The sequence below is a fragment of the Hemiscyllium ocellatum genome, chromosome 44 (assembly GCF_020745735.1).
Source record: "Hemiscyllium ocellatum isolate sHemOce1 chromosome 44, sHemOce1.pat.X.cur, whole genome shotgun sequence".
In the NCBI taxonomy this organism is placed as follows: domain Eukaryota; kingdom Metazoa; phylum Chordata; class Chondrichthyes; order Orectolobiformes; family Hemiscylliidae; genus Hemiscyllium; species Hemiscyllium ocellatum.
This window is the reverse complement of record NC_083444.1, coordinates 2,122,679-2,134,724: the sequence shown is the minus strand read 5'-3', so window position 1 is coordinate 2,134,724 and position 12,046 is coordinate 2,122,679. Positions and strand designations below refer to the sequence as shown.

The window sequence follows — 12,046 nt, the reverse complement described above, 5'->3', positions numbered from 1 at the left end:
GTCGATCTGTGCTTGAGGACCAGCTGGATATTAAATATCCCGCAGCCACTATGTCAGAGAGAAGCTGGAGAGTTCTCCCCAGATCAATAATTCAATCCAAAAATTAAAATCACATTATCCACTGTGCTCGCTCCCTTCGTCTATTCATTCACTCCCTATCGCTCTTTGTCCATCTCTCTCCCCATCCCTTTGTCTTTCTCTCTGACTCACACTTTCTCATTCACTCACTCCCTTTCACTCTCTCTCACTCTTTTTTCACTCTCCTCCACACTCCATCATTCTCTCTCTCACATTAATTTTCACTCTTTTTGTCTCTCACCCATTCCTCTTTTCTCTCTCACACACTCTCTTTCATTGTCTTTCTCTCATGTTTTCTTACATTTACTGTCATAGAGATGTACAGTATGGAAACAGACCCCTCAGTCCAACTTGTCCATGCCAACCAGATATCCTAAATTAATCTAGTCCCATTTCCCAGCACTTGGCCCATATCCCTCAAAACACTTCCTATTCATAAACCCATCCAGATGCCTTTTAAATGTTGTAATTGTACCAGCCTCTACTACTTCCTCTGCATGAAAAAGTTGCCCCTTAGGTCCCTTTTTAGATCTTTCCCCTCTCACCTTAAACCTCTGCCCTCTAGTTTTGGATTTCCCCCATCCTTGGGAAAAGACTTAGGCTATCCACCCTATCCATGCCCCTCACGATTTCATAAGGTCACTCCTCAGTCTCCGACGCTCCAGGGAAAACAGTTCCAGCGTATTCAGCCTCTCCCTCTAGTTGACCCTGGCAATATCCTTGTAAATCTTTTCTGAACCCTTTCAAGTTTCATAACATCTTCCCTATAGGAGGGAGAGCAGAACTCGTGGGCGGCACGGTGGCACAGTGGTTAGCACTGCTGCCTCACAGCGCCAGAGACCCGGGTTCAATTCCTGACTCAGGCGACTGACTGTGTGGAGTTTGCACGTTCTCCCCGTGTCTGCGTGGGTTTCCTCCGGGTGCTCCGGTGTCCTCCCACAGTCACAAAGATGTGCGGGTCAGGTGAATTGGCCATGCTAAATTGCCTGTAGTGTGGGGTAAATGTAGGGGAATGGGTGGGTTGTGTGTTAGTGTGGTCTTGTTGGGCTGAAGGGCCTGTTTCCACACTGTGAGTAATCTTAAAAAAAACTGGATATTCCAAAAGTGGCCTAACGCATGTCCTATACACGGCCACAACATGACCTCCTAACTCGTATACTCAATGCACTGACCAATCAAGGCAAGTCTACCAAATCTTCTCTCTCTTTCTCTCTCACTCACACTCCCTTTCATTCACTCACTCTCCCTCAAATTGCTGCCACAACTTTAGGAAACCTATTTGATGTCTTGCACCTATTACACATGAATGCTGAATTAGATTCGGCCAGATGAAACGAGTCATTGAAATGTCTTTTCCTTGTTTAGACCAAAGACAACGACAAAGTTCACAACCTCCAATATTTCCCTCCCAATGGGACCTTGGACCTGATGTACTTCCCATATTATGGAAAGAAAGCACATGTGAGTAAACCGGCTTCTAACTCCCTGCTATCAGCACATTCAGGGACTTTGTGGTGGCGATGGGGAGTTGTTGAAATGTGTGGCCGGTTTACCTTGCCCCACGGACACAAGGTCAGTCTGTGCCCCACACCCAACAGTGCCCCCTCAAACCATCCCAATATAGGGATGACATTTAGTGCAAGAACCAATGGGAGTGTCAAACAGCATTGCAATAAGGCATCAAGCCCCTAGCCTCCCTTAAAATGATGCCCCTTTCCCCTTAAATATAAACATGGAAATGACTTAATGCCGAGATCCTTCGCAGGATTATCAATCAGATTCTGACTCTGAGGTCAGGTCGAAAGCTTGGTCAAAGAGGTCTGATCTTAAGGAGAGTCTTAAAGCAGAGAGAGAGAGAGATGTGGAGAGGTTGAAGTGAGGGAGAGCTTTGATAGCTCAGGGCCAATGAGTGTGGTGACACAGTTGCCAATGATGATGGCCGGAATCAGAGTGACGCAGATGATGGTCACATGAACAGGAGGAGGCCACTCAGTCTGTCCAATCCACTTTGCGTTTCAGTGATTGACCTGAGGATCCTTAACTCCCACTTTTTCCCCAGAGCCCTCAGTCCCCTGACTGATTGGAAATTTGTCTTTCTCAATCTTGAATATACTTAATGATCCTGCCTCAAAAGCCCTCTGCAGCAAAGACTTCTGGGGAGATGGACCCCCACCTACAGGAGTGCTGAATCAACGCTATCACGTTTCTCTGACCCTTAAGAATGCTGGCCCCTCTTGGACCCTCATCCAGAATGTGTGCTTTTATATGTCAATAAAACACGCAAAGTCTCTTATTCCGACCCGAACCGTTGATTTTTCCTGCTCTTTGGATTCTGCCTGATCTAGCGCTTTTCCAACGCCACACTCTCAACTCTGATCTCCAGCATCTGCAGACCTCACTGTCCCCAAAGTCTCTTATTGTTCATGTCTCTCCAGGAATCGCCCCAACCTTTGTAAATGGGCGTGGCGAGCTGTTAATCCAGAGACCCAGTGAAAGTTCTGGGGACCCGGATTTGAATCCGACCATGGCAGATGGGTGGCATTTGAATTCAATTAAAATCTGGAATTAAGATTCTAATGATGACTATGAAACAGTTATTGATTGTTGGAAAACCCATTGATATCCTTCAGGGAAGAAAACTGCCATCCTTACCCAGTCTGGCCTACACGTGACTCCAGACCCACAGCAAAGGGGTTGACTCTTAACTGCCCTCTGGGTAATTCGGAACGGGCAATAAATGCTGGTCCAGCCAGCGATGCCAGTGAATGAATTTTTTTTAAATTCCAGAGATTCACTACTGCCCCAGGAAGAAAAGGTCCTTATCTCTGCCTTAAATGGGTGACTCCTCACACTGTACACTCTCTGTCCGGCAGGTGAACTACACACAACCCTTGGTGGCCGTGAAATTTGTGAACATAACAAACAACGTTGACGTCAACATTGAGTGCAAAGTCTACGGGTCGAACGTGAGGAATGACGATGAGCGAGACAAGTTCGCCGGCAGGGTGGTCTTCACACTGAACGTGGGCTCAGGTGGAACGGGATCCACCTAAACCTTTCGGCATTGGACATGTCTTACTGGGCAGGTGGGGGATACACCTGGGTGTGTGTGCGGGCTTGGGGGGGGATTCGGGATTAGGGAAATGAGATCTGGCTTGAGGGAGGGAGAAGAGATCAGCGCCTGGATGTGTTCGACTGCTTTCTGGAGCACAGAGAGGTTGGAATTCCATCGGATAGGATATTCTTACTTCAATCCAGCTTCAGATCGGACACTGAACAGAACTGGCACTGTACCGAGAAGCTCATGTCCCATGTAACGAGTCAAGAACCCCATCCACAAGAATGATCAATCAATGCTATTACATTTCCCTGACCCTTAAGAGTGCTGGCCCCTCTTGCACCCTGATCCAGGCGTGTTGCTTTCATCATGTAAATAAAATGTGCAAAGTCTCCTGTCGTGCATGTCTCTCCAGCCTTGCCAGGCTGCCCCTATCTTTGTAAGTTTGGCTGTGCAACCTCAGAGTCAACATTAATACTTTGGGTCCTTTAAAAGTGTGATTCAGCATTCATGGGGTTTGCAAGACCCCACCTCTGCCCAGCCTTCTGCCTCCCACCCTGCTCTCCGTGAAGATTTGCTCCAATCTGGGTTCATTTCAGGTGTGTGTATGTGTATGCGCTGTGTGGAAAGGAGCCAGGACTAAGGCCCCAGTGTTAACTTGGTCTAAGCGAACGGGTTCGCAGTGAGTTACAATCTGGACTTAAGGACTCTGTTTTATTTACTGTGGCCAGTATCTGATCACCTCCCAGGACCCTGGCTTGATAACAGTCAACCAAGGGTCCAGTCTATTTCTTGCTTTTGCTGTTGTTAAATACACCTCTCGCATTTATTCATACATTCCAACCCTCATTCACAACCAGGCCAGTAAGCTTGTCCAACAATCACAAACTGTAAATGGCAAAACTCCAATGAGTCAATTCATCAAAGACCCTCAGGCAGCACCTTCCAAACCCACTGCCCCTTCCATCCAGAAGGACAAGGGGCAGCAGGTACAGGGGAACCCCACCCCCTGCACGTTCCCCTCCGAGCCCCTCCCCATCCTGACTTGGAAATATATCGCCGTTCCCTCAGTGTGGCTGGGTCAGAATCCTGGGATTCCCTCCCTCAGGGACATTGTGGGTCTACCTTCCAGCACATGGACTGCAGCGGGTCAGGAAGGCAGCTCAACCCCACCTTCTCAAGGGGGGCAACTAGGGACGGGGCAAGAAATGCTGGGCCCAGCAACACCCACATCTCAGAAATAAATTAATTTTTAAAAAAACTTCACAAGTTGGCACCATTCCCAGCGGGTAGTCAAGGGAAAAGTATCTTGAAAGTTCCCAAACTGTCAATTATGAAAATAATATGAGAGGGTGTGTGTTTGGGGAGGGGGTGCAGGGGTGACTAAAGCATTCCATTAATCTAGATGTTGGGAGACCACTAGGGTTCCTACATTAAATAATCTTTCCACAGCATCCAACGTTTGCAAGAAATGTACGTAAATAATATATAAATACACATATGTACATTATATAATATAATTCATTCAGTTTCGGGTTGTATGTCAACAGACTTTAAAAATGAATGCATTCCAAAAACATTGAGTCTTTTCTCACTGTGAATTTGTAAGGTACGCTCTCTGATGTTTGAGGGTGTGTCCAACTTTTAGCCCTGAATTCAAAACTAAGTTGTCTTTTGTCAAAAAGCCAAAAATAGGCCCAGAGTTGGGGGCACTATTCGTAGGAATCTGAGAACAGGAGGAGACTATTAAGGCCCTTGGAACTCTCCCATCATGCAGTTGGATGTGAACCTTGACCCCATTTCACCACCATGGTCCCTGTGAGGTTGTGATGCCCTTTGACCTAACAAGGCTACAGGTGAAGATGGGTTTACTGACGTTGTCCCTAAACTGGTTGGCTCAAATGTAACCTCAACCCTAACCCTTCTCTGAACTTCCACGTCCCCCACAACACCCTGGTCTCGAGAGAAAATAGTTTGTCTTTCTTTGCAAGTTCTATCACCGCAGAGACGTATGGGGGCGGTGGGTTCTTGTCAGGAATTTGGTTGTGTAGGGTAGTTGCCACGGTGAATGCATGCCCTCCATCAGATATTCATAACCAGCATCAAGGATGTGAAGGGAGAACATACGGAGATTATTGATGGAGAGAGTTTGGGTCAAGGGGTTGGCGAAGAGCTGAGAAGGGACATGTTGTGAGGAGCAACTCCCTGACCATCCCCAATGCCCTCTTCCTACCCTTCCCAACCATCTCACTCACTGAAAGTGGAGTCACAGGTAGATAGATCAGTAAAAAAGGCGTTTGGAATGCTTTCTTTTATTGGTCAGAGTATTGAGTACAGGAGTTGGGAGGTCATGTTGCGGCTGTACAGGACATTGGTTAGGCCACTGTTGGAATATTGCGTGCAATTCTGGTCTCCTTCCTATCGGAAGGATGTTGCGAAACTTGAAAGGGTTCAGAAAAGATTTACAAGGATGTTGCCAGGGTTGGAGGATTTGAGCTATAGGGAGAGGATGAACAGGCTGGGGCTGTTTTCCCTGGAATGTCAGAGGCTGAGGGGTAACCTTACAGAGGTTAATAAAATCGTGAGGGGCATGGAGAGGGTAAATAGACAAAGTCTCTTCCCTGGCGTGGGGAAGTCCAGAACTAGAGGGCATAGGTTTAGGGTGAGAGGGGAAATATAAAGAAGAGACTACATGGGGAAACTTTTTCATGCAGAAGGTGGTGTGTGTATGGAATGAGCTGCCAGAGGAAGTGGTGGAGACTGGTACAATTGCGACATTTAATCTGGATGGGTGTATGAATAGGAAGGGTTTGGAAGGATATGGGCTGGGTGCTAGCTAGTGGGATTAGTTTGGGTTAGGATATCTAGTCGGCATGGACAAGTTGGGCAGAAGGGTCAGTTTCCGTGCTGTACATCTCTATAACTCTATGACCTCGTGTGACTGGGTCCCCTCCTCACAGCTTCATGTCCCAAACTCCCATAGAGCTCGTTATTAGCTCAGGTACTCAGAGCTAGCTAACCCCATGTCCCTCTGCCTGTTTGGGATAGTTCTTGGGTTACTTCACTGTCTGCTCCTGTCTAGTGTAGGAGTTGGCCATTCAACAACATTGATTCATAGAATTCTTACAGTATGGAAGTAGGCCATTTGGTTCACTGAGTCCACACCGTCCCTCTGAAGGGTAGCTCGCCTCCTCTCCTCTGCACTCCCCATGACTAAACCACCTAGCCTGCACATCATTGGACTGTGGGAGGAAACTGGAGCACCCAGAGGAAACCTATACAGATACGGGCAGAATTTGCAAACTCCACACAGTTGCCTGAGGTTGTAATCAAACCGGGGTCCCTGGTGCTGAGAGGCAGCATTGCTAACCACAGCAGAGCCACAGACCTGTCCCCACCAGTACTGTACCCCAGTGTTATACACTGACAGACCTGTCCCCGATAGTACTGTACCCCAGTGTTATACAGTGACAGACCTGTCCCCACCAGTACTGTACCCCAGCGTTATACAGTGACAGACCCTGTCCCCACCAGTACTGTACCCCAGTGTTATACAGTGACAGACCTGTACCCACCAGTACTGTACCCCAGTCTTATACAGTGACAGACCTGTCCCCACCAGTACTGTACCCCTGTGTTATACAGGGACAGACCTGTCCCCCCCAGTACTGTACCCCAGTGTCATACAGTGACAGACCTGTCCCCACCAGTACTGTACCCCAGTGTTATACAGTGACAGACCTGTCCCCACCAGTACTGTACCCCTGTGTTATACAGGGACAGACCTGTCCCCCCAGTACTGTACCCCAGTGTTATACGGTGACAGACCCTGTCCCCACCAGTACTGTACCCCAGTGTTATACAGAGACAGACCTGTCCCCACCAGTACTGTACCCCTGTGTTATACAGTGACAGACCCTGTCCCCACCAGTACTGTACCCCAGTGTTATACAGGGACAGACCTGTCCCCACCAGTACTGTACCCCTGTGTTATACAGGGACAGACCTGTCCCCCCCAGTACTGTACCCCAGTGTTATACAGTGACAGACCTGTCACCACCAGTGCTGTACCCCAAGTGTTATATATACAGATTCTGCAGACATGACCATTTCCCTGATATTGTCTCGTTTCACTTGCAACACTAAGGAGCTAGGTATTGACGGAATGGTTCACCAAGGTGCCATTCATAGCTCCCCAGGCCAGCTACCTAGCTTCACAAAGCACAGAACTCCCAGTGACAAGGCTGACTTTACCCTCACTCATGTCAGGATGTGATAGACCTGGACTCTGTAAAGAACTCTTTGGAGTTATGGAAAGGTAAATAAAACAAATTTTTGTGTCTTTGAATGTTGCGTGTGTTTACCATGACTCTCCTTAAGGTGTTACTCTGAGCAATAATCAATAGCCATGCGCCCACGGTTTATGAAGAAATTTTCAAACATTAAAATTAAGGCGAGCCCTTAGGCAAGATTTTGCTGTAATGAAGCATTGTGTAGACCACCTCCTTCAGACCCAGCCCTCATAACAGGTTTGGCTCTAAAATAAGACGGCACGGTGGCACAGTGGTTAGCACTGCTATCTCACAGCGCCTGAGACCCAGGTTCAATTCCCGCGTCAGGCGACTGACTGTGTGAAGTTTGCACGTTCTCCCCGTGTCTGCGTGTGGGTTTCCTCCGGGTGCTCCGGTTTCCTCCCAAAGATGTGCGGCTCAGGTGAATTGGCCATGCTAAGTTGCCCGTAGTGTTAGGTAAGGGGTAAATGTAGGGGTATGGGTGGGTTGCGCTTCGGCGGGTCGGTGTGGACTTGTTGGGCCGAAGGGCCTGTTTCCACACTGTAAGTAATCTAATCTAATCTAAAGACAATAGGACATAGGACATTCAGCCCATCGAGTCCACTCTGCCATTCAATCATGGCTGACGGGTATTTCAACCTCACTTACCCACACTCTCCCCATATCCCTTAATTCCTTGCGAGATTAACAGTCTATCAATCTCTGCCTTGAAGACATTTAACATCCCGGCCTCCAAAATGTGCTGGGGGCTGACTCACATTAAGAACGATGGGAGTAGTGGATTCTCAGCAGAACTGACCTTTCACCTCTTTACAAGGTTAAAGGACTGGGAATGAAATGAGGGGAGGCAGAAAGAAATCAGAATCTTTAAAAGTCTTTTTTTGTTGGGGGTAGGGACATCATAGGGTAAAAAATGAGGTCTGCAGATGCTGGAGATCACAGCTGAAAATGTGTTGCTGGTTAAAGCACAGCAGGTCAGGCAGCATCCAAGGAACAGGAGATTCGTCGTTTCGGGCATAAGCCCTTCTTCAGGAATCTTCAGGGGCATCATAGGCAAGTCCAGCATTGGCTGCCGTCCCTAATTGCCCTGAGTGTCTCCCTGGGGTATTTCAGGGAGTGGTTAAGAGTCAGTCATATCGCTGGGGTATGGAGTCACATGTAGGCAGGTAAGCACTAAAATGAAACAAAGGCATCGGATGATGGAAATCTGACACGGATATGAGAAATTCCTGGAGAAACTCGGCAGGTCTGGCAGCATTCATGGAGAAAGAGATCGAGGTCAACGTCCTGGGTCAATTCACCCCATTCTTGAGAACTGGGTAAGGATGGCACGTTTCCTTCCTTGAAAGCAGATGGCGCTTTATTTTACAACAACGTGCCATCCTGGTCTCCCTCCTATAGGGAGGATGTTGTGAAACTCGAAAGGGTTCAGAAAAGATTTACAAGGATGTTGCCAGACTTGGAGGGTTTGAGCTATAGTGAGAGGCTGAACAGGCTGGGGACATTTTCTCTGGAGCGTCGGAGGCTGAGGGGTGACCTTATAGAGGTTTATAAAATCAGGAGGGGCATGGATAGGGTAAATAGGCAAAGTCTTTTCCCTGGAGTGGGGGAGTCCAAAACTAGAGGGGCATAGGTTTAGGGTGAGAGGGGAAAGATTTAAAAGGGACCTAAGGGGTGCCTTTTTCACTCAGAGGGTGGTACGTGTATGGAATGAGCTGCCAGGGGAAGAGGTGGAGACTGGTACAATTACAGTATTTAAAAGGCATCTGGATGGGTATATGGATAGGAGGATTTGGAAGGAGATGGGCCAGGTGCTGGCGAACGAGACTAGATTAGGTTAGGATATCTGGTCGGCATGGAAAAGATGACTGAAGGGTCTGTTTCCATGGCAAACGACTCTGTGACTCTGTAAGCGAGGCCCACTCTCTTAGTGACTGTCACAGAATGTTTCCATGCTAGCGATTTATTAACAGAATTTAAATTTATCAGTGGATTGAGTGCGATTTAATTCTGTGTCAGCAGAGGATTAGCCTCTTGATGATTAGCGTCAGTGGCAGAGCCAATGCACCATTCTGAACACCAGTCCTCGAATTCAACTTGATTCATTGACAGTGAAGCAGTGAGGGAAGGGTTGGATTAATTGGGAGAGAAAAGGTGTAGAAGGGGAAAAAAAACCCAAAGGAAGTTGAATGACGAAACGCTGTGATCCCATCAGCGATATGTTCGAGGGGTTCATCGTTGTTAGTGTTGTTAGGTTTTAACAGGAGCTCCCACTCTGAACAAGTTTCAGAGGATGTTCACCTCCTGTCTCATCACACCACATGGTCCATCAGGACTCTACCAAGAAACTAAAGACAAAATATGACTACTAAGGAAGCAATTGTTACTGAGTAACATGACAGTACAGCACTCCCTCAACACTGACCCTCCAACAGTGCCCACTCCCTCAGCACTGACCCTCCGACAGTGTGGCGCTCCCTCAGCATTGACCCTCCAACAGTGCCCACTACCTCAGCATTGACCCTCCGACAGTGCCCACTCCTTCAGCACTGACCCTCCAACAGTGCCCACTCCCTCAGCACTGACCCTCCGACAGTGCCCACTCCCTCAGCACTGACCCTCCGACAGTGCGACACTCCCTCAGCACTGACCCTCCGACAGTGTGGCACTCTCTCAGCACTGACACTCCGACAGTGCGGTACTCCCTCAGCACTGACCCTCTGACAGTGCGGCGCTCCCTCAGCATTCACTCTCCGACAGTGCGGCACTCCCTCAGCACTGACCCTCCGACAGTGCCCACTCCCTCAGCACTGACCCACCGACAGTGCGGCGCTCCCTCAGCACTGACCCTCCGACAGTGCCCACTCCCTCAGCACTGACCCACTGACAGTGCGGCGCTCCCTCAGCACTGACCCTCCGACAGTGCAGCACTCCCTCAGCACTGACCCTCCGACACTGTGACGCTCTCTCAGCACTATTGCTTCACAACACCAGGGTCCTGGGTTCAATTCTTGCCTCGGGCGACTGTCTGTGTGGAGTCTGCACATTCTCCCAGTGTCTGTGTGGGTTTCCTCCGGGTGCTCCGGTTTCCTCCCACAGTCCAAAGATGTGTAGATTAGGTGAATTGGCCATGCTAAATTGCCCATAGTGTTAGGTGCATTAGTCAGAGGGAAATGGGTCTGGGTGGGTTACTCTTCAGAGGGTTGGTGTGGACTCGTTGGGCTGAAGGGCCTGTTTCCACCCTGTAGGGAAGCTAATCTAACCAGCAATGAAAGTAGGACAGGAGTGGAAAACTCTATCTCAAAAACCAGACCAATTACTTTTTTCAAATCAGCAATGGGTCAATTTTCTCTATTCCATCCTATCAAACTCTTCGATACTTTTACCGACTTTTGTCAGATCTCATTCAGCCCCGGCCTGAAAGGTATAAGCTGCTTGCTCCAATATCCCACTTGTACCAGCATTAAAACTGTACCAGTCTACAGTGCTCTGAGTGTGGTCTAATCGAGGGATATAGAGATGGAACTATACACAGTGCTCTGAGTGTGGGTCTACTGAGGGATATGGAGATGGAACTATACACAGTGCTCTGAGTGTGGTCTAACCAAGGGATATGGAGATGGAACTATACACAGTGCTCTGAGTGTGGTCTAACTGAGGGATATGGAGATGGAACTATACACAGTGCTCTGAGTGTGGGTCTTACTGAGGGATATAGAGATGGAACTACACACAGTGCTCTGAGTGTGGGTCTACTGAGGGATATGGAGATGGAACTATACACAGTGCTCTGAGTGTGGTCTAACCAAGGGATATGGAGATGGAACTATACACAGTGCTCTGAGTGTGGTCTAACTGAGGGATATGGAGATGGAACTATACACAGTGCTCTGAGTGTGGGTCTTACTGAGGGAAAGAGATGGAACTACACACAGTGCTCTGAGTGTGGGTCTACTGAGGGATATGGAGATGGAACTATACACAGTGCTCTGAGTGTGGGTCTTACTGAGGGATATGGAGATGGAACTATACACAGTGATCTGAGTGTGGGTCTACTGAGGGATATGGAGATGGAACTATACACAGTGCTCTGAGTGTGGGTCTTACTGAGGGATATGGAGATGGAACTATACACAGTGCTCTGAGTGTGGGTCTACAGAGGGATATGGAGATGGAACTATGCACAATGCTCTGAGTGTGGGTCTACTGAGGGATATGGAGATGGAACTATACACAGTGCTCTGAGTGTGGGTCTTACTGAGGGATATGGAGATGGAACTATACACAGTGCTCTGAGTGTGGGTCTACTGAGGGATATGGAGATGGAACTATGCACAGTGCTCTGAGTGTGGGTCTACTGAGGGATATGGAGATGGAACTATACACAGTGCTCTGAGTGTGGGTCTAACTGAGGGATATGGAGATGGAACTATACACAGTGCTCTGAGTGTGGTCTAACTGAGGGATATGGAGATGGAACTATACACAGTGCTCTGAGTGTGGGTCTACTGAGGGATATGGAGATGGAACTATACACAGTGCTCTGAGTGTGGGTCTTACTGAGGGATATGGAGATGGAACTATGCACAGTGCTCTGAGTGTGGTCTAACTGAGGGAT

General features: G+C 48.3%; 1 protein-coding gene across 2 annotated transcripts in view; it reads left to right on the top strand.

The window, feature by feature from the left end:
* LOC132835145 (sodium/potassium-transporting ATPase subunit beta-2-like) overlaps nt 1-4,631 on the top strand; it is a 50,601-nt gene extending 45,970 nt beyond the window's left edge. For both annotated transcript variants that reach the window (XM_060854473.1, XM_060854472.1), the window contains 2 exons: nt 1,444-1,539; nt 2,952-4,631. In XM_060854473.1, the coding sequence (XP_060710456.1) occupies nt 1,444-1,539; nt 2,952-3,131 (276 nt within the window). In that variant the 3' untranslated portion in view covers nt 3,132-4,631. The remainder of the gene's footprint in view (nt 1-1,443; nt 1,540-2,951) is intronic.
* Nucleotides 4,632-12,046: the final 7,415 nt, after the last annotated feature.